Source organism: Prionailurus viverrinus, chromosome C2, assembly GCF_022837055.1.
Source record: "Prionailurus viverrinus isolate Anna chromosome C2, UM_Priviv_1.0, whole genome shotgun sequence".
In the NCBI taxonomy this organism is placed as follows: domain Eukaryota; kingdom Metazoa; phylum Chordata; class Mammalia; order Carnivora; family Felidae; genus Prionailurus; species Prionailurus viverrinus.
This window is the reverse complement of record NC_062569.1, coordinates 86,127,148-86,150,653: the sequence shown is the minus strand read 5'-3', so window position 1 is coordinate 86,150,653 and position 23,506 is coordinate 86,127,148. Positions and strand designations below refer to the sequence as shown.

At 34.0% G+C, this 23,506-nt stretch overlaps 1 protein-coding gene across 1 annotated transcript in view; it reads left to right on the top strand.

Moving 5' to 3' along the window:
- ACAP2 (ArfGAP with coiled-coil, ankyrin repeat and PH domains 2) overlaps positions 1-23,506 on the top strand; it is a 155,315-nt gene that overhangs the window by 109,984 nt on the left and 21,825 nt on the right. The window contains exons 10-15 of the mRNA XM_047874639.1: positions 3,808-3,920; positions 12,064-12,115; positions 13,411-13,511; positions 14,094-14,199; positions 22,524-22,732; positions 23,068-23,137. Coding sequence (XP_047730595.1) covers positions 3,808-3,920; positions 12,064-12,115; positions 13,411-13,511; positions 14,094-14,199; positions 22,524-22,732; positions 23,068-23,137 — 651 coding nt within the window. The remainder of the gene's footprint in view (positions 1-3,807; positions 3,921-12,063; positions 12,116-13,410; positions 13,512-14,093; positions 14,200-22,523; positions 22,733-23,067; positions 23,138-23,506) is intronic.

The window sequence follows — 23,506 nt, the reverse complement described above, 5'->3', positions numbered from 1 at the left end:
TCGTAAAGTTTGATATTTTCTTGTACATCTTTTGTCAAATTTATTCCTAGATACTTATATGGCATATGTTATTGTAAATGCTATCTTTTAAAAATTTCTTTTCTCACTGTTTACTTTTGTTACATACTAGAATAAAATTGAATTTTCTGTATTGATTTTGAAAGCAGTTATCTTGTTAAGCTCTCTTTAAATGCTAATTTACCTCTGGATTCTGTTTGATGTTCTGTGTACAGAGTCATCTGCAAATAATGGTAGTTTCTTCCTTTCCGATTCTTTTTGTTTATTACCTTGTGGCTAGGACTTCTAACATAATCTTGAGTTGAAGTGATAATGGTCTTTCTTGCTTGCAATTTCAAAAGCAAAAGCTTCAGTTAGATTCCCTTTATGGCCAATCTTGGTCCTGCCTTCTCTTCCCCACACAAGCTTCAAGTTTTGATGAAGCAAATGCCCTTAAGGTGAAATCTGGCTTCTTTGATCTGCTTACCTCTTCGGCTTCCAATTTTCACTTAATCTTTTGCTTTTGAGTATTCCTTTCTATTTTGACAGTTCATCAATATATTTAAATTATAGTATATAATTTATACAGTGTTATTAGTTGCTTCATTATAAAATTATGATCTGTCACATTTTAACACTATACAATATTAATTGATTTAATAGTAATTAAATTGAAGACTTACCTCAAGAGATATAGTTGAAAATTAGAAAAATACTTATAATGCTCTATATATCAAGGAGGTCATATTTTAATGTTTTAAGTAGCATCAAGGTTATTAAAAAACTGCCAGCATTACAAATGAAACCTTTAGAATGTTGCCAAACTCAGTTGTATCTATTGCTGACATCCTGCTTGTCTAATTAAATTATAGCCTCAAATATTATTTATTTATAATTTAAAAAAATGTTTATTTACTTTGAGAGAGAGTGAGTGAGTGAGCAAGGGACGTGCAGAGAGAAGGAGAAAGAGAGAATCCTAAGCAGGCTCTGCACCGACAGCGCAGAGCCCCATGTGGGGCTTGAACCAATTAACTGTGAGATCGTGACCTGAGCCGAAACCGAGTTGGATGCTTAACTGACTGAGTTATTTGAGGCACTCCCACCTCAAATAAATTTTATTTTATTTTATTAAAAAAAATTTTTTTTTTTCAACGCTTATTTATTTTTTTTGGGACAGAGAGAGACAGAGCATGAACGGGGGAGGGGCAGAGAGAGAGGGAGACACAGAATCGGAAACAGGCTCCAGGCTCTGAGCCATCAGCCCAGAGCCTGACGCAGGGCTCGAACTCACGGACCGCGAGATCGTGACCTGGCTGAAGTCGGACGCTTAACCGACTGCGCCACCCAGGCGCCCCTCGAATAAATTTTAAATGAGGGCATTAAAATTTTCCTAAATTTTTTTTCAAAGACAATGTAGGAGAAAGTGTAGCAATTCACTTACAGATTCTGTTTCAATTTTTTTAAGTTTATTTATTTTAAAGACAAAGATTGCATGTGGGAGGGGAGGGCAGAGAGAGAGAGAGAGAGAGAGAGAGAGAGAGAGAGAGAATCCCAAGCAGGCTCAGCTCTGTTAGCCCAGAGCCCAACACAGAGCTCAGTTCCACAAACCATGAGATCATGACCTGAGCTGAAATCCGGAGTTGGACACTTAACCTACTGAGCTACCCAGGCGCTCCCAGATTCTGTTTCATTTGATTATTTTGGATTATCATGTCTTTTTAATTTCTTTCTTCCTTCCTTCCTTCCCTCCTTCCCTCTTTCCCTCTTTCCTTCCTTTCCTCCTTCCCTCCTTCCTTCCTTCCCTCCCTCCTTCTTTCCTTCCTTCTTCCCTTCCTTCTTTCCTTCCTTCTTCCCTTCCTTCTTTCCTTCCTTCTTTCCTTCCTTCCTTCCTTCCTTCCTTCCTTCCTTCCTTCCTTCCATGCCCACTGTGGGGCTTGAACTCACAACCTTGACATGAAGAGCTGCTTGCTCTACCAACTGAGCCAGCCAGGCACCCGAGATTATCATGTCTTTTAATATGGTTAAATTTTGAAAGATGTCAGCAGAGTTTTTGTTTTTAATGAATTTTGTTTTCCTGAATTTAGTCTATTTCCATTTTCCATCTTTGTAGACTCTTAAATTTGGAAGGCCCCTGGGTAATTCTCCCTCTGCCTCCCCTCCAGTGGAGGACCCTCACATCCCAGCATTTTTGGCAGGTGGTCATCTAGCTTCTGCCAGAATCTTTTTCAAGACAGAAAGTTTACTATTCCCTAAAAGGATAGCACTCTAACTTTGATTATTGGTCCAGCTGTAATTTTGAAAGTTCTGAGACTGATTTTTTAAAGTTTTAAAACGGGTAACAGCAGTCTTGCAGTTTTATACAAATGACTTTGTAAGTTCATCAGGAAATATTTTAAATATAACACTTCTGATTTCAAAACTTCATGAATCCTTAGAGGAAAATTGTAAGTTTGAATTGCATTCAAGTGAAGAGTAGAATGACAGAAGATTATGAGGGATTCCATAATCCTCATGAAAAAGTGAGCTCAGCACTTCAAACTTAAACTGTACTGTACAGCACTTCAAACTGTAGGTCTTCTTTGCAAAACAAAATTTTATTTTAGGGAAAAAAGCCTTTATTCTACTTCTGAACTCCCTAATAGTGGAGTTATTACTACTATCAGATTAAAAAATACCATAATAGTAATATACTTAGAGAATAGAGATAGATTTGAGTGTCCCAATTTAAATATATCTATATTTTTAATTTTTATCATTCATTCATTCATTTATTTATTCATTCATTCATTCATTCATTCATTCTATTTATTTGTTTCTGAGAGAGGGAGAGCGCACGAGTGGGGAAGGGACAGAGAGAGAGAGGGAGACACAGAATCTGAAGCAGGCTCCAGGCTGTCAGCACGGAGACTGATGTGGGGCTCAGACTCACAAAGTGTGAGATCATGACCTAAGCAGAAGTTGGACGCCCATCTGACTGAGCCACCCAGGAGCCCTTATATTACTTTATTTTATTTTATTTTTTTAATTTTTTTTTTAACATTTTTATTTATTTTTCAGACAGAGAGAGACAGAGCATGAACGGGGGAGGGGCAGAGAGAGAGGGAGACACAGAATTGGAAGCAGGCTCCAGGCTCTGAGCCATCAGCCCAGAGCCCGACGCGGGGCTCGAACTCACGGACCGTGAGATCGTGCCGAAGTCGGACGCTTAACCGACTGAGCCACCCAGGCGCCCCGCCCTTATATTACTTTAAAAAGAAATTGTTACACACATCACAATACAATGTTAGGATAAAATGAAACCATTTTATTTTTTCTTAATTTTTATTTATTTTTGAGAGAGAGAGAGCACAAACAGGGAACAGGAACAGGGAGAGGGAGACAGGAATCCTAAGTAGGCTCCAGGCTCCGAGCTATCAGCACAGAGCTCAACGCGGGGCTTGAACCCATGAAATATGAGATTGTGACCTGAGCCAAAGTTGGATGCTCAACCGACTGAGCCACCCATGCACCTCTAAAATGAAAGCATTTTAAACAAGACATCACATATAGTATTTAGTTGTCCCTTTTGTCTATTTGTATGCATATTATTTTGTGCCTTTAATCAGTGTATAAATGAAGTTCTATTGTTTTCTCTTTCAGAGTGTATTTTATATAATCATCTGTGTTTTTACATTGTCATTATAATAATTAAGTCTCCTCTTTTGTTATGAATACTGTTAATATACTATCTTAATACAAAACTTTTCTATGATTTGTGCTGTTTCTCTATGATAAATTTGGTAATCGTATGAACTTTTTAATTTTGTTTAGGATTTCTCCAGTGATGATTCTAAGTTAGAATATAATGTAGATGCTGCAAATGGCATTGTTATGGAAGGATATCTGTTCAAACGAGCCAGCAATGCCTTCAAAACTTGGAACAGGTAATATATTTCAAAAACTAGTCTTGATTTCCATAGTCTCAGTTTTCTGACCTTCCCTGTGATTTGGCCAACTCTTTCTTTCCTAATTCTTTAAATTCACAGTCTACAGTAGCATTCTTGAACCCAGTCCATTAAAGATAAGTCTCCCTTCTAAGAAAGGGGACCCTAAGAAGCAAGTGAAAAATGATAGCACTAATTGTAAAATCTAAAATTAAGCAAAGTTTAAACCAAGAAGCACAAATTGTTTTCTCCTTTGGGTTCCTCTCTGTAAGATGTTTATATACATTTTAATTTAGTGTTTGCTGATGAATTTTTAAGCCAGATGATCCTGAGTTTTTGATCTTTGTAATAACTTTAACCAGGACTTTTAAGAAATGGGCTTGTTTTTAAATGTGAAGTGTGGTGCTCACTTTGGCAGCACATATACTTGGTATGGTGTGTGTGGCAGTCAGGGCTCCTGTATTCTAAACTTGACAATGACCAAAAACTTGGCTTTCTTTTTCTTTTTCTGCTAAACTGATTTTTAGAAGATATTAATCCAGCAAATATCTGTTAAATATATATATTAAATATTTAATTATATTTTTCTGTGTATTAATCTAATAAAGTAAAATAATTTCAGACATTAAAGAATAAAAAAAGATTGTGTTGACTCAGGATTATACTTCCAAATAGTAGTGATTAGTCTTTTATTCAAGGATGCCTCCTTTTTGTTTTTGTTTTTGTTTTTGTTTTTGTTTTTTTTGCAAAAAACTCCCCCAAAATAGGACTATTTTGTAATAATTGAGAGTAACATTAGGCTCTGGTGAATTGATTTACTATTATATTATTGGCTGAATGTGTTTATTTTATTTGCTACTTGAACAAGATGTAAATTCATTTGATGATAGAGAATATTATTTTCTTTTCTTAAAAAAAATGGACATTAGCAAAATAATAGAATTTTCTCAGTAAGTTTAATGTAGTATACATCTTTGCTAATTTAAATGGAAAACTATTATTCTTGCATATTTAAAATATTAAAATGGGCTCCCACTTACTTTGATTTCTTGGTGATGAGGTTATGTGGAAAAACATTCACTGGTATTTTCAAATGTCAGTGATTTGTTGAGCCTTTCCCTAGCATTTGATATTGCCAGATATTTAAATGAATGGGGGGTGTTTTATTTGAAATAATTTTTCTTTATCTGAGAATGAATATAAACTGGAAAGTGATTATATTTGATATTAAGCCATTTTGAATTATGTAGAACTTCTAAAATAATGTCTGAACCAGAATGACCAACTAAGTGGTTTGGTTAGAAATAATATTTTTAACTATTATAAAGTGAAAATAAGAAATTAAAATTCTGTTTTCTAAGGTGTAAAAATTAAGACAATAATCTTTTAAGTTTTTCCTGACAAATTTCCATAGCTAGAATAGGAAATTAAAGTAAAAAATAGTGTGTCAAATTTTTATAATAGAAAGATTTCTCAACCAGTATGGTTTCATGAGGTAATGGTAGAATTGAATTTTAACCTTCAGATTTCAAAACAACCTACTTAAAGTTTAACACAGTGAAAATACAATAAATCCATAGAACTTATACCATTATGTTAAGAAGAAATGAAATGATGTTCCATGGACTACTCCAATGAGAAATGATCTCAGACTTCAAAATGAAGCACAGTAAGTGTTAGTGGAAAATTGTATTGCCATTTAGGGCGATAGGAGAAAATTAATACTGATTTAAGCATGGACCTTTCATTTAAAAAAAAAAAATCTTAATATTTATTTATTTTTGAGAGAGAGAGAGACAGACAGACAGACAGACAGACACAGAGAGCAAGCAGGGGAGGGGCAGAGAGAGAGGGAGACACAGAATCCAAGCAGGCTCCAGGCCCTGAGCTGTCAGCACAGAGCCTGACGTGGGCTCAAACTCACAAATCATTGAGATCATGACCTGAGCCCAAGTTGGATGCTTAACTGACTGACCCACCCAGGCATCCCATAAGCATGGACCTTTCGTTTTTAATTTTTTGTTTCATGAATTCTATTAATTGGCATAGATAATAAAATGTAACTAACTAAAATCAAGTAGGGAATAACTATTAAATTCTGAATTGTAGACCTGTTATCTTCCATGTGTAAAGTGAAACAGACCATGCCTTTGGAAATGAAGCTGCTTTTTAAAGGAGCTACCATCTAATTGTAGTGGGATGACATTACTGATGAGAATCATGGATCGTATTTCAACACCCTAAGTTTTAGTAAAGAAATGAAGGTGCAGAGAGATGGTTGCTCATTGATCACGCAGCTGGTTGGTGACAAGACTGAGGCCCGAAACCTGGCATTTAAAAAAAAAATTTGCTATGGAAATTCCATATAAATTTGTGTTTTGATGAAACAATATGTCAAATATTTTAAAAATAGCTTAAAAACTTTTTAAAAACTTCCTAGTCTATTTACATTATTAGGAAAAATTATGGATAGCAAATTATTTCATTTTCATATGCCTTTTAAAAGATCATTTTCATGAAAATACTAGTAAAAAGCAGTCTTCTAAGGAATATAGCATATAAACATTATATAAAAGTCTTCACAAAAACAAGAATCTAAATCTTGTAACAGAAGTTTTAGATATTTTCTAGGTTATAGTTCAGTAACTGTGAAAGAGAGAAGAAAGAACTCTATTAAATGTTATTTAGAATATTCTAATGCTTTTCATTTAAAAAGCTTGGAATATATCTTAAATTTCTTACATGAAATTTACAAAAAATCTAATTTCAGGAAATATTTGCAAATACTTTCTCTTTACTTATATATGACTTTGGAGTCTGCCCTACTTCTCTAATTAGTGCTCAATCTAGCTTGTTAATATATTCTATTAGACTTGGAATAAAAGACTGCAATTGTGATATTTGTGCCTTAACTTTAAAAATCTAGGATTCCAGCTATTCAAGCATAAAGATTTTTCTACCTACTGTTTAAGTATCTTCTTTACATTGTCTCTGGATTAGTTTTAGGGAACATTTTCTTTGTAGTCACTGTAGGGTACTAATTATATGATGACAAATTTGCCATCATCTATTGTTCATGGAATAGAGGCATGTAATATTTTCAGAGCCAACATTTGTTTATTTAGTTAGTTAATAGGTTAGTTTTTATTTAAATTCCAGGTAGTTAACATACGGTGTAGTATTAATTTCAGATGTACAATTTAGTGATTCCACGCTTCATACAACACCCAGTGCTCATCACAAGTGCCCTCCTTAATAATTCCCATCATCTGTTTAAGCTAACTTTTTTTTTTCTTTAAGCCAACTTTCATTTATTTATTTATTTATTTATTTATTTATTTATTTATTTATTTATTATTTTTTTCTTTAAGCCAACTTTTAAAAAAGACTTCCTTCCTGAGGTAAATGCATTTGATTAGGAATTCCTAGGTAGTTTTAAAACCTGTCCTTGTGCTTCATAAAATCTAAACATCATTCTATAATTTGAAATTTAACTGAAGAAATCATATTTTGTGTGATGTGATTGAAAGAGTATAAGCAGTGAGGGGTTTTATGTCTTATGTGAATTGTTGTGTTTGTTTCTGGTTGGTTTCAGGTTTCTAGTCTCCTAAGATTTTTATATGTCTATAATATATATTTTTCTGAAGACATGTAAGACGTACCAAAATTATCTTTCCATATCAGGCCATCTTCTCAATGTGGCAGCTTCACCTTAGGCTCAAATCAGTGCCAGATGGATTACTCGTACCTATATGTCTGTTGCTTTTTATGATAAATTCTGAAAAGATGAATGAAGTAGGAAAATAATTAAATACTAAGATTATTTAGTAGTAAGCTAGTAAAATGAATAAAGAAGCTGAATAATTACAAACTATGCTCAGTCTTTGTTGAATGAGATAGAAAATATAACTAAAAGTATAAGATGTATTATGCAGTGTCTTAAAGTACTCTAGATACTGCAGGCACAGATACATGTTTTATTTTTATTGGCTTTTTGTTACAAAATAAGAATTGTATGTGTGTATTAAAGATACTCTTAAAAAAATAAAGATACTCATATGTGTGGCCTTTGAGTCTCTGCTATCATTGATGAAAAGGGGGAGAACAGGTGGGAGGTAGGTTTAGTTGGCTAATAATATTTTATAATCTTTGAAATTCTTAATTAGTGATCCAATTTTCCTTATGAAAAGTTTTCATTTGTTTCAGGTTTATGAAGATTATATATATATATAGTGATTATTTTCCTTAATTTTTTAGGAGCAACTTATTAAGATGAGGAAAAGTACTGTTTATATTTTATAGCTATCACCATAGAGGCATAAAAATAATAGTAGACATATGCCCAAGTGTACTAAGTCCTACCAGAACTATTTATACCATAATAATTGAAGAAAATTTTTGAATATTTCTGAAATGTTAGCATTTCAGAGTCATAAGAGTTGGAATTACCTGTGCAAATGCATACACGTATGAATCGAGAACAAAATGCAACAGATATTTTTGACTGTTTTGTTAGGTTATGAGCTTAAGCTTGTTTCTTTAATTCTTGCTTTATTTTCATATCATGCTAGTCCTTTGCTTATTTTGCACATTTGCGTTTTCATTCTTTTACCACCTTTCCTTTATGTTTTAATCCTACCCCATTTTTTCACATGACAGGAAAAAGCCCGATCATATCAGGTACCAAATGGCTTCCTTCCCCTCATTCCTGCCTTACTCCAGTTTCCTCTTTGGCACGAGAAAGCTCATAATTAACCTGCATTTCAGTTGGATTACTTGCAATGGATATAATGTCTCATGTTTTAAATTGGGAAGGAAACATAAACATTATATTTGAGAAGTGGAATTATCCTTTCAATGCCCATCTTCTCAATTTGTTTTAATCTGGAAAAGAACATTTGATATATTTATAGATACCCAATGAAGATAATAGATTAGTAATATGAACGCCTTCATATCTTTTTTTTTTTTTTAAGGGAAATAAGCTAGTAAATACTTTCCAAATTTTTAAACAATAACTAGGAATTAGTCTTTTTGGTAATAGTCATATTAGTTAGAAAAAAATTTTTTTAATGTTTATTTTTGAGAGAGAGACAGACGTAAGTGGGGAAGGGCAGAGAGAGAAGGAGACACAATCTGAAGCAGGCTCTAGGCTCTGAGCTGTCAGCACACAGCCCAATGCGGACCTCGAACCCAGGAACCATGAGATCATGACCTGAGCTGAAGTTAGATGCTTAACTGACTGAGCCACCCAGGTGCCCCTCATATTAGTTTTATTGAAAGGAACCATTGTCAGTTTTTAGAGATTTAACATTTTGGTCTTTTCCCTTGGGAAAAATTAGATTGCATTTGAAAGACAGTAACCTTACATGCTCAAGCTTTAAATTTTGTTAAATATTCACCTATTTGACACATATATGAATATGTGCATAAATCTGTCATTTTTACAGTTTTAGTGAGAAAGCTTATACAGATTTAGAAGTTTGACTTTTACATTATATTCCTGGTTTCAAATACAGTTTGAGGACTAGTGATCAAAAATGTAAAAGACACTTGATTTATTTTTTAATATATTTTTTCCTTTACGCCCTGTTTTGTTATCTGGAAGCTCTCATAGATATTTGAAAATCAATAATATCAAATTGTTCATGAATTTAGTACTTTGGTCTAAGATCTTTATTGAGTTAGTTCAATTTGGAATGGATATAAAGTGGTGTATTATTTTTCTTAATGAACCAAGTAAATTTTCCTTTTTCATTGTTTTTTTGTTTGTTTATTTATTGAGAGAGAGAGAGAGAGAGACAGACAGACAGACTATCCCAAGCAGGCTCCATGCTGTCAGCACGGAGCCTGACATGGGGCTCAATCCCACAAAGCGTGAGATTACAGCCTGAGTTGAAATTAAGAGTCAGATGCTTAACTGACTGAGCCACCCAGGTGCCCCAAGAAAATTTCCTGTATACAAATAGTTTTTTGGCTTTGTGGTCCGCATTTGAATTTTGTAGAATATAGTGTAAGTGTCAGCACAGGGCTTTCTAAAGTTTGTCTTTTTTATAGTTTGTCTTTTGAGGTGCCTCCAAATTACAGATAGTATGAGCTTGAAATATTAAGTATTTTATTCTATTCACTGGCTATGAACTGTCTCATTTTTCCTTTCATTAGAGATGTTAATAATAACTAGGATTAATCTATAGGAGCAATTAAAAATTATATTCCATTTTACTTACTTGATTAAAGTTTTGATCAATGTAAATGAGTGTAGTTAGCTCTTTTGTCTTTTTTTTTTTAATGGCAGAGGAGGAGAGACAGTGTCATACGACATACAGATCTTAGTAATTGAATTTTTTTTCTAGTGAGGTACATTATGATTTTGTTCCTTAGGAAATGTCAAAATTAAGATGAATTTATAGTGTCTTCCCTGAGTGTACAAAAAAATGCTTATGTGAGCAAGTCCCCCAGCAAAAGATAGATAGCAGGGGAACTGAGTTTCAGTAATACACATGATCTGAACAGTTAATGACCAGAGGAAGTGGTCTCTGACCAAAAAAGTTTTTATGTGCTGTTTTGTTATTTTTAGAGGTTATTATCCTAAGATACAGCAGTTGAAAAGAAATTCCTTTTTTAAAGACCTCAGAAGCATGAAAAGTTTCAGTGGCTATATGGGTGTTTTTCCATTGTGCAGTAAAATTAGTTTTTTATCAAATTCTATAATATGATCACTATACTATAAACCGTAAGAATTATTATTAGTATAGGTCACCCTACTTCGAACGATTTCTCACAGAACACTTTAGTCACTGTCACAGACTGTTTCCATTGCATGTCATCCCACATGGCAGGGCTGCACCATGTTCTTTTTTTACAGGTATTTCCTTTTAACATTTCTAACTAACCTTGTGTCCCAAAGCAAAGAAACCCGGAAGTTCTTCCTTTTCTGGCCAGCCTCTTGATGATTTGCATTTAGAGGCAACTCACTTGGTTTTAACTAGATGCTTATTTAACAGACCTCTATTTTAATGGTAAAGGTGATACCTTTTTTAAGTAGCAAGAAAGAAAACCTAACTATCTGTCTAGCTTAAAAATAGAAAAGCATCTAATCATTTTCTCAGCTTTGGAGAATTAACTTAATTTTTTAAAATAGAAATTCTCAATGTGTCTAAATACAATTTCCAGTGCTTTGCATTAGTATCAATGAAAAGGTAGAATCTCTATCTGCTAATAGATTAATAACTAATGTTTACAATAGAAATCATCTCACATTGAAACTAATTTTAAAACAATGACTCAAATAGTTTTACCTTTCATGCTTGATGAGAATTTTTGCTTCCTTTTATGAATGGCTTTGGCTGTGATTGTTTTTTTTTTTTGTAAGTCTTTAGGATCTTTTACTGTTTTAATAAATTAGAATTAGTCAGTATGCCATATATAGCTTAGCTTTTTCTTCTAAACAAGATTGCAAGTAAATTGTTTGTGTAATAATTTATAAGAATGAGCAGAACAGTATAAATAGGTGAATCATTTTTAGTAATAACTGTGATTATTCTGCTTAGAAATATTTTATATTAAAGTGAGGTCAAGTGAATTGGCGATTATCTCTTGTTGGATATCACTTCTAAATTGATTTAATTTCTTGTTTTGGTTAACAAATCAAATGCTTGCTGAATTAGCTGCAGAAAGGTTGAAAACAAAGCACCATTTATTTCAGTGTTTTACTGTGTACAAATGGATAGTCTTATTTACAACATAAATTTCTTTCTACTTTATAATAGAAGCAGTTCTTTTGGGGGAAAGATTTTAGTTCTTTTTGAGTAACCTCAAACTAAAATTTTACTTTAAAACAATTATTTTTTCGTGATAGCATAAAGGATAACTGCTGTTATTAGGATATAAATTTCTGAGATAAAATGAATCAAAATACAGTAATCTTATTTTCCTAATTTGTGGTTTTAAAATTATTTAAAATTGTTCTTTACTTTCTATAATTATCTCATTGACATCAGTCTATATAAAACAAAACAAAACAATGTACTTCTCAAAACATAATTAACATAAACTGATTTTCTAGTGCTTTCCCAAATATTTTATTTCTAACAACTGACATAAATTATGTTTATGAAAACCTAATCTATTTTTATTTATTTAGACGCTGGTTTTCAATACAGAACAATCAGCTGGTATACCAGAAAAAGTTTAAGGTAGGTGCTTTGTTAATGAAGTGAAAGCCCAGTGAGTCTTCAGTTTTAGTTCTCTGTTCATCTTGTAAATACTCCTGCATGCAAAATTATCGTTCGTTAGTCTTATGTTTAGGTGTGTGTAAGAGGACTCAAAAGTGGAAAGTATCAGTATCTCCTTAACAGCAGAGTGGTTTTGAATGCTGAATTCTTAACTTACAGTTTTGAGATGGGTGTTTCTGTGTCCCAGGATTATTACTTTTGTTTCTTCACGTTTCTTTGACCAGCAGTATGACAGGAGCAATACTGCCATTCCATAGTACTATTTTGATGCCGAAGGAAAAGATGCCTTTTAATAAATATCATCTTAGGGCCAAAGGTGATAATATGGAAATGTTAAAAAATGACATTAAAATGTTAGCTTGAAGTAATTGAAATAGAAACCTCTAAATTTGTTAATGTTGTTTTTATACATTTCTTTTCTTGAACCTTATTTTAAGGGTAAGGAATTTTTGTTTATCAGAAAGACATACTAAGATTACATGAGACTTGAGAATGTTAAAACTAATTAAGAAAAAAACTCCATTAGTTAATTGATGACCTGAATTTTACCTGTGAGTCTTTGTGAATGAAGTATACAACTGTACATTTTAAATACTCACTTTACTCTAGAGATACACAATCTGACATTTTGTTTGCTCGGTTTTGTGCTTGCAGGCTTATTCCACACAAGCCCTTTGTTCTAACTCATTAGTTCATGGTTTCTTCTGGTCTGATAAACTTGATTTTGAGTTTATATTTTTGTTAAGTACTAGAAAAATGATAGATTCTTTCTCATTTTCTTAGGTATTTAAAGAAGAATGTATATAGGCTTTTTTTTTTTTTTTTAGTTACTTAAGACTTGCCTATTAAAGTCTTCTTTTTTGAGGAAAGTAGCTTTTATTATATGTGAGGGGGGACCAGGAAAGTAATGGATATGAAAGAAAAAGGAAGAAAATTAAAATTTATAGGATGCTAACATTTATTGAGCACCTATTAATTAATTACCAAGTTTTAGATTAAGCTCTTTATATATATTTTCACTTAATCCTTGTACAGCCATTTTATGAAACACGTAAAATTATGAACAGGACAGAGTTACCTTTATTAGTTGTATCTCTGTTGATAACTCCTATTTTTAATCTTAAATACGATTAAATATAAATCTCTAAAATTCGACGACCCATTTATTCCAAGTAATATTTTTAAGTATGTTATTATAGGTAGTTGTGTTTAAAAACTAAGTTGATAAACCTGGGAGTTTTATTTCCTTATTGTAGGATAACCCCACCGTGGTAGTGGAAGATCTAAGGCTGTGCACAGTGAAACACTGTGAAGACATAGAACGACGTTTCTGCTTTGAGGTAGTCTCTCCAACAAAGTAAGTGGTTCTAAAGAATAAGAGTTCCTTTTGTGTTTGTATAGTTTGTCTTAAAGAACTTTACTGAGTAGAGAAAGATTTGGGTTTTACTTGCGATGTTATGTGTGCTAAAGAGGAACAAAGTGCTTTAAAGGTAAATTTTCATAATTAGTGATTACAAGTATTACAGTCAGATGTTTATGTAACCTCTACCCAGTATCATTTTCTTTAAATTCCATAAAGATTATTGATGTAGCCATATGAAAATTTTTAGCTGTCTTGATGATGAACTGAAGTCATATGTCAGATCAATTTCTTTGATAATTATTTCATATTTCTAGCCTTGGTGTTATATTTGGTAAATTTAAAGTTTTTTTTTTTAAGTGTACAGGAATTTGTCATTTTTTTTTAATAGGCGGTTTATTTTATATTTTATTGGTACCTTGATTTCTTCATGAATATACTCTGTCCTAAAGATAAATGAAATAAAATATTTCAGTGGAATTACTTTTTGTTAGAAGATTATTAAATAGTGAAATAAATCTTATTATTATTTTGGGGGGTTAATTTAGTGTCTGAGAAAACAATGTTATTTCCTTTTAGAAGTTGTATGCTTCAGGCAGATTCTGAAAAACTGCGCCAGGCATGGATTAAGGCTGTTCAGACCAGTATTGCTACTGCTTATAGAGAGAAGGGTGATGAATCAGAGGTTAGTAAACAATACTGCAATACAAAATGATACATTGCCATAAACTTTTAATTTTCATTGCAACATTATATGATTATAACATTCTTTCTTATGGAGGTTGAATTTTATAAGTGAATGGGGTTTTACTATTAAAATCTAGTTTCAATTTCTCTTTGTTTCTCTTCACTTTATCAGTTTATTTCAACATATGTTTAATTCAATATTTGAATATGTGTTCTAGATTGACATAAGGTATTCTAAGTATTTTTCCCCAAAATATTTTACTATTCTAATTAATAAAAATTAGTAAAAAATAAAAGAATAGTAATTAGTAAAAGTCAAAAAAGGAAAGCTCAGACTGTCTTTGGGTTGAAGTCTCCCTGGAGAAGATAAGCTGAATGTAGAGTCTTGGGTCCACATAGTCTGGTTTCAGCTTCCCAGTGATTTTACAGATTCTTAAGAGGAAGAACACGAGTAAGTCTTGAGAAATGGAATTCACCAATTCCTCTAGTAACTTCTTGAAAATGAGGCATTTGTGAATCCATCCATGTCTGAAAATGTCTTTATTTTATCCTCACATTTGTTTGATAGTTTCGTTGAGTGTGAAATTTTTAGGTTGAAAATAATAATTCAGGGGCGCCTGGGTGGCTGAGTCAGTCAAGCATCCACCTTTGGCTCAGGTCATGATCTCATGGTTCGTGAGTTCAAGCTCCGCATCAGGCTCTGTGCTGATGGCTCGGAGCCTGGAGCCTGCTTCAGATTCTGTGTCTCCCTCTCTCTGTGCCCCTCCCCCACTCACACTCTGGCTTTCTCTCTCTAAAAAATAAATCAACATTTAAAAAAAAAATTAAATTTTTTCTTAATAATTTTAACAGCATTGTTTTTCTAGTTTCCAACATTGCTGTTGAAGTCTTTCGTATTACTGACCTCTCCAATTTTCCTGTTTTCTTTTTCTGGAATTTCTGGACTGATCTTATGATTTTCTTATTTTTGTGTGTGTTTTTTTTTTTGCTCTACATTCTGGGAGATTTTCTCAGTTAATCTCCAAAACCTTCTATTGAATATTTTAGTTCAGTCAGCACATATTAACTTTCCAGGAGTTTCTTTTTGTTTGCTGAATGTTTATACATGTAAAGCTGTCTTGTCTTCATTGATGCAGGGTTAGAGCTGTGGTTCTTAAACTTGGCTGCACAGGATGATAACACACGGATTTTTAAAAAATCCCAATACATAGGTCCCACCCCAGAACAATTAAATGGAGTTGGGATCCAGGCATCAATATTTTGAAAAGCTTCCTAAATGATTTCCATGTACAGGCAATGTTGAGAACCATTGTGTCAGAGGTTTTTCTTGGCTATTTGGTAATCCGTTCTGGTTACAAGTGAAGGACCAAAAAGCCCTTTGGATGCTCTAAGAATGTAGTTAGGAGTGTGTTGACTATAAGCCTCTCAAGTCTGGACCATTTGTTGAAGAACAACCAGCGTTAGGATCTTTGGAATCTTTTCAGCTGGTATGATTTCCCACAAAAGACTCCCCAGTCTGCTTCCTAGGAGTCAGGGGTTCCTGGGAGCTAGTTGCTAGGGATCTCAGTATTCAGTGTGTATATGTTCATTTAATCCTCTGCCTTTCACCTTTCAGGTAAATCCCATCTAGAGACTCTTTGCTTTACTTCCTCAGAGAATAAAATAAACTCCTAGTCATTTGTGTTTATGTTAGCTTGAAGTAATTTAAATAGAAACCTCTAAATTTGTTTCCCATAATGGCATAGAGTTGGGGAAAACACCTTGGGATCTGACTATTCCTTAAACAGTCATTTCTCCCTCTTTGATTCCCGTTTGCCTGGTTAACTGGTATAAATCCTTGAGCCCTTTGAGTATCGTGTAATGTAAATTGATGAACTCAGATTTTTTCTTACAACCATCGTAAGATTTGGCCTTGGTCTGCTCAGTTACTGTTCATCCAACTGTCTTCCAGCTTTCAGAATTTTGTTGCTATTATTTGCTTTTCTATTCTCCCTGTTCTTGTGGGCAAATGTCTTTCCCCCGCCCCCCCCCCCTTTTTTTTTAACTAAAAATACAATAGCTTTCTAAAGTAGCCTACAGTCCTTATTTCATTTCATACCTAGTAGTAATTTCTTAATATCTTCTATTACCCAGTCTATATTCAGATGTCCCCAGTTGTCCTAAAAATGCCTTTTGCAACCTATTTACAAAGTATGATCTTATCTATGACTGGGCATTGCATCTGGTTGTTATGTCCCTAAAGTCTTTCAGTCTAGAACAAGGCCTTTTTTTTTCATGACAGTAACTTGCTGAAGAGAGGAGGTTAGTTCCTATAGAATTCCCACTGATACAGTTACATAATAGGTGATGTGTATACTTCACGTTGTAAAAGGAAAGACACAATACTTGGTTATCCAACCATTACTAATGCTAAGATCAGTCTTCTGTGTGAAAATGAAGTGGACACATTGGATTAGAGAGATGACAATATGACTCCTCCACTGTAAAGTTACATTCCCTTTTCCCTAGTCTTTGTTACTTTGTGTAGTAAATCTATTTTGTGTTACGTTGGCCTCATAAGATCTAGTCCCCCATCAACCACTCATGTAATGGTTTTACAGATGAATTTGTGATTTCATTAGGAATTGCAAAATTATAATTTTCTAATTCTGTCATCCCATCTATATTGGTTAACTTGAATTCTTATGTTACATACAGCTTTTATTTATCAGCTGGAGTTATTTAGTTACTGTAATAAAATGCTTGATTTTTTTTCTTTCAATTACCACATTTGGTTAGTTTATTAGCTATCTTAGGTGGGGACAGATAACTAATTTCTTGGGTATCATAAACTCATGGAAATTTGTAGGTACAGTCAGTCCCAATTACAGTAATTACTCTTTTTTTACAAAGTTATTTGGGTATAGTTGACACACAATGTTATATTAGCTTCAGGTATAGAACACAGTAATCGGTACCTCTATCCATTATCCATTAACCATCTTCATTGTACGGCGTTATTCCCACACCATTGACTGTATTACCTGTGCTGTACCCTGCATCCCTGTGACTTATTCTTTCCATAACTGGAAGCCTTTATCTCCCACTCCCCTTACTATTTTGCCCATTCCTCACCCACCATCCTTCTGGCAACCATCAGTTTGTTGTCTATTTATAGGTCTGTTTCTTTACTTGTTTATCCATTTGTTTTGTTTTTTAGATTCTACATATATATGAAATCATATGTATTTTTCTCTGTCTGACCTATTTCACCTAGCATAATACCCTCTAGGTCCATCCATGTAGTTACAAATGGCAGGATCCCATCCCTTTTTATGGCTGCATAATATTCCTGTGTGTGTGTGTGTGTGTGTGTGTGTGTGTGTGTGTGTGTATGTGTATGTGTGTGTGTGTGTACACACGTATACATATTTTTATCCATTCATCTATCAGTAGATAGATGGGTTGCTTCCATATCTTGGCTGTTGTAAATAATGCTGTGGTAAATGTAGAGCTGCATATATCTCTTAGAATTAGTGCTTTCATTTTCTTTGGGGTAAATACCCAGTAGTGGGATTATTAGATCATATAGTATTCTATTCTTAATTTTTTGAGGAACTTCCATACTGTTTTCTTCAGTGGCTGTACCGTTTACATTCCTACCAACCATGCACAAGGATTCTTTTTTCTCCGTATCCTTACCAACACTTACTATTTCTTGTCTCTTTGATTTTAGCTACTCTGACAGGTGTAAGGTGATAACCTCATTGTGGTTTTGATTTGCATTTCCCTGATGAGGCATCCATATTGGTAAGGAAGAAGTTAAACTGTCACTATTTGCAGATGACATGGTATTATACTTAGAAAACCCTAAAGATTTCACCAAAAAATTATTAGAAGTAATGAATTCAGTAAAGTTTTAGATACAAAGTTAATGTGCAGAAATTTGTTGTGTTTCAATATACTAATAATGAAATGGCAGAAAGAGAAATTAAGGAAACAATTTCATTTACAAATGTATGAAAAAGAATAAAATATCCAGGAATAAACTTTAAAAAAAAATGTTAATTCATTTATTTTGAGAGAGAGAGAGGGAGAGATGGAGAGAGGGATAATCCCAAGCAGGCTCCACGCTGTCAGAGCATAGCTTGAAGCAGGGCTCAAACTTATGAACCATGAGATTGTGACCAGAGCCAAAACTGAGAGTTGGACACTCAGCTGACCCACCCAGGCACCACACTCAGGAATAAATTTAACCAAGAAGGTGAAAGACCTGTATTCTGAAAACTATAAAACACTGATAAAAGAACTAGAAGAGAAGACAAATGGAACATTTTGACAATATTAATTCTTCCAATTCCATGCTCATGGATTGGAAGAATTAATATTGTCAAAATGTTCATACTACCCAAGGCAAGCTACAGATTCAGTACAGTCTCAACAGTCAAAATACCAACATCAGTTTTCATGGAACTATAACAAATAATACTAAAATTTGTGTGGAATCGTAAGAGATCCTGAATAACCAAAGCAATCTTGTGAAAGAACAACAAAGGTAGAGGTTATCAATTCCAGATTTCAAGATATACTACAAAGCTGTAGTAATCAAAACAGTATGGTACTGGCAGAAAAATAGACAATGCATCAGTGGAACAGAATAAAGAGCCCAGAGATAAACTTATGCTTCTATGGTCAATTAATCTATGACAAAGGAGACAAGAAAATATACAATGGGGAAAATACAGTCTCCAATAAATTGTGCTGGTAAAACTGGACAGCTACATGCAAAAAAGAATGAAACTGGACCATTTTCTTACACCATACACAAAAATAAACTCAAAATGGGTTAAAGACCTAAATGTGAGACCTGAAATAATAAAACTCCTAAAAAGAGAACATAAACAGAAATTTCTTTGACATTGGCCATAGCAACATTTTTCTAGATAGGACATATATCCTAAGGCAAGGAAAAGAAAAGCAGAAGCTAACTGAAACTACATCAAAATTGAAGGAAACCATCACAATTGAAGGAAACCATCAGCAAAATAAAAAGGCAACCTACTGAATGGGAAAAGACATTTGTAAATGATATATCCAATCAGGGATTAATGTCTAAAAAATATAAAGAATTTATACAATTTGACACCAACCCCCCCCCTCCAAAAAAACAAAAACAAAACCCCACAAATAATACGATTAAAAATGGGCCGAGGACCTGAGTAGACTTTTTTTCCAAAGAAGACATACAGATGGCCAATATCAGTATTTACTCTTTTTAATGTTCGGATTACCACAACTTTGTCCAATAAGGGCTGAGGATAATGCCTTTTATTATCCTTTCTGGCTTATAGCGAAGTTTTGAGGGGGAACAAAATTACATGTATATCCATATCATCCTGATGAAGAAGCTAGTGGCATTGCTGAAATACCTGTGTTATGAAAAATCATACACTAGAAATTCTAAGGATTACAGGAAAAATAGGGCTAGGGCTGCCCTAAAAATCTGTGTAAATTCATAACTAGAATACTTTCAGGAACTTTAGAATCTCAGTAAAAAATATTAGAACAATTAAATTCATAATAAATTAATACTACAGTATAGATAGGAGTTAACTTTAAAAATTAATGAAGATAGGGGCACCTGGGTGGGTCAGTTGGTTAGACGTCCGAGTTTTGATTTTGGCTCAGGTCATGATGTCACGGTATGTTGGACTGAGCTCCGCATCAGGCTCTGTGCTGACAGTGCGGAGCCTGCTTGGGATTCTCTCTCTCCCTCTCTCTCTCTGTCCTTCCCTTGCTCATGCATGTGCTCTCTCTCTCTCTCTCAAAATAAATAAACTTTAAAAAATTGATGAAGATAACTTAATGGAAGGGTACAGAAGGGTTGAGACTACTGAGTTTTGGTGACAAAGGCAAAACACATAAAGATCAGAGAGAATGAGTATAATACACACTTTTGAGTCCAAGCACATGGACAAAATGATCCAAGAAGGAGAATAGGGGGATGGGTGTCATGTTTATTCTTGTGTTCCTGGAGGTAGCTGCCCCAGGTTCTGCTGTGCAGTGTACTTTGCTCTCAGCTTCTCTAATTTGGTGCAAAAAATTAGCTTATAGAGGAAAATTGGGAATGAGCCAAAAAGGTTTCTGTATTGTATTGACATCTTTTTCCTATGTGATAATTGCTTATGAGATAATTCACATTCTTGAACATGTTCTAATAATGCAGATTTTTAAAAATGTTTGAAATAATTTCAAACTTACAGAGAAGTTCCAAATGTTGTACAATAACTTTACCCCCAAACTATTTCAGAGTGAGTTTCTAACTTGGTGCCCCATCACCCATTATTACTTTAGTGCTATTTCCCACACCCTAGGACATTGTCCTATAAAAACCATGGTACTGCCATCATAATCAGGAAATGAACATTGAAATATGGCTACCATTTAATTCCAGACGTCTTTAACAATTGTCCCAGTAATGTTTTTTTACAGCAGAAAGATCCAGTCCAGAAGCACAGGTAATATTAGTTGTCACAGCTCTTTAGTTTCCTTCCTTCAGGAATAGTCCCTCAATCTTACTTTGACCTTCTTGACCTTGGTAGTTTTGAAGGTAACAAGCTAGTTATTTTGTAGAATGTCCTTTAATGTGAGTTTATCCGATGCTTGCTCGCAAGATTATGCATCTTTGGAGGTGTATTATATAAATGATGCTGTGTTCTTCTCACTGCATTCTCAGGTGACACATAACTTTGTCCCATTATTGGTGATGTTAACTTTGATCACTTGATTAAGGTGGTGTCTGCTAGGCTTCTGTACTGTAACATTCGCTTGGTAGGTAAGAAGTATTTGTAAGGGGAGGTTCTTTGAGACTATGTGAATATTTTTTCCTCATTAAACTTTAATTATTTATTTATTTATTTATTATTTATTTATTTTTTTAAGCTTTTTTTTTTAAGCTTTAATTTTTTTTAATTTAATTATGTCAGTATAGTTTTTTCAATGTATTATAATCCATTACTATCATTATTTGTTTTATTGTTTGAATTGGCCCAAACTGGGCCAGTGGAACGCTGGCTTCTATATCCTTTTGGTATGTTCTTATCATGTCTTAGTTCAGTCTGAGTTCCTCCTTACTTTCTAGCATGATGAGACGTTCCAGGTTCATCTTGCACTTTCTCTGCACCAGTGCTAATTCTCCAAAGAGTCCTAGTTCCTTTTGGTGGTGAATGGCTTTTAGAAACCAAGATAAAGGGATATATATGTATGTATGTACACATATACACGTTTACATCTGTATTTCTTTATATATCTGTTTATACTGAAAACCATTAGTATGCCTCTTGTTTTCTCCAGTTCTAATCACACACAACAGGCTTTGTTCTAATTCTCTCCCTTTCCATATAAATAACCCTTATTCTGCAGTGAGAAAAATATGGCTCACTTTTATTTTTAACATGTTTACTTATATGATCAGTCCCCCTGTATGTAACCAACATCCTTTCTTTGCTGCCACCTGCCCCTAGTCAGGCTCTGGACCCTCACACCAGTGCCTTCTTCTCCCTCCTCAGGCTCTCACTTCCCTTGCTGGGAATATAATTATAATTATGTAATTGATTTGGGAGCACCTGGGTGGCTCAGTCAGTTAAGCGTCTGACTTCAGCTCAAGTCATGATCTTGTGGTTCATGAGTGTGAACCCAGCATTGGGCTGTCTGCTATCCGCACAGAGCCTGCTTCAGATCATCTGTCTCCCTCTTTCTGCCCCTCCCCCACTCACTCTCGCTCAAAAATAAACATTAAAAAAATAATTATTTAATTGATTTGTTCTTTAGTAAAACGACATACGATTTCCAGTTATTCACTGCAGTAATTGAAACAACTTGCTTGCAGTTCATTGAATACCTTGGAAAATTCTGGTACAAAATAATATTAATTTTATTCTTGAGTATTAATAGTTTTGTGTTTATTCCATCCGTCTCTGGTCCTGCATGTTAAATAAGTGTTTCCCTTTCTCTTTGCCCTTATATCTTACACACATGTTCATTTGTCACTTATTTTATATATAATACATATATATGTATATTAAATAGAAAATAAATGTAAATATTTTATATAAATATATATATTATTTCCAATGTTTGTGTTTCTTCTGACAAGACTAAATGCCGATTGATGGAGCTAGCTGTATCTTTTTATCATTAAATCTGTAATGCCTAGAATAGTGCCTGGCTTAGGCTCATAATAAGCCCTCAATTTATTGATTGGAAGGTTTTGTTTGGAGCATGTAATGTGCAGCATAGTATTGATCTTTTTTTTTTTAAACAAATAATTCTTAATTCTTTTAGAAGCTGGATAAGAAATCATCTCCATCCACAGGAAGCCTGGATTCTGGAAATGAGTCAAAAGATAAATCGTTGAAAGGAGAAAGTGCACTGCAGCGAGTCCAGTGTATCCCTGGCAATGCCAGCTGTTGTGACTGTGGTCTGGCGGACCCACGGTGGGCCAGCATCAACCTGGGCATCACCCTGTGTATCGAGTGTTCTGGGATTCACCGGTGGGTAGGCCTACACAGGGTGAGAGACTTCTTTTGGATAAACACATAGTAAATTATTGTGTCCCATTGGTTAGGGGGCCTTTTCCACTTGCCTTAATTTGACTGCCATTTGTATATTTGTACCTTTTGTAGAGTGGATAAAATTCTGGTTTGCGGAGTGCTTTAGAGGATTTTGTTTTACCAATTACCATTTAAGAACTCTCCTTATTTACATACATGTTGAGGGCTGTATTAGCGACTATATCCCATTAAGAGAGAAAAGTAATTTGCATATTATGCAAATAGAGACTTGATGGTTTTGTATATTAATATAGTCTTTTTTTCCCCCTACTTAGGAGTCTTGGAGTTCATTTTTCAAAAGTACGATCTTTAACTTTAGATACCTGGGAGCCTGAACTTTTGAAGGTAAAATAAAATACTTGCTTAAAAATATTTCAGATTTTCACATAAAATGACAGGATTTTAGAATCTTGATTTACGAAATGTATGAGTTTCTAGGGGTGGCTTAGGTGGCTTAGTTGGTTAACCATCCCTCTCTTGATCTCAGCTCAGGTCATGAGTTCAATTCTGTGTTGGGCTCCACTGGATATGGAGCCTACTCAAAAAAGAAATAAATAGGGGTGCCTGGGTGCTTCAATCAGTTAAGCGTCTGACCCTTGATTTTGGCTTGGGTCACGATCTCATAGTTTGTGAGTTCTTGAGCCCCACTTTGGGCTCTGTGCTAACTGAGCGGAACCTGTTTGAGATTTTCTCTCCCTGTCTCTGCCCCTTCCT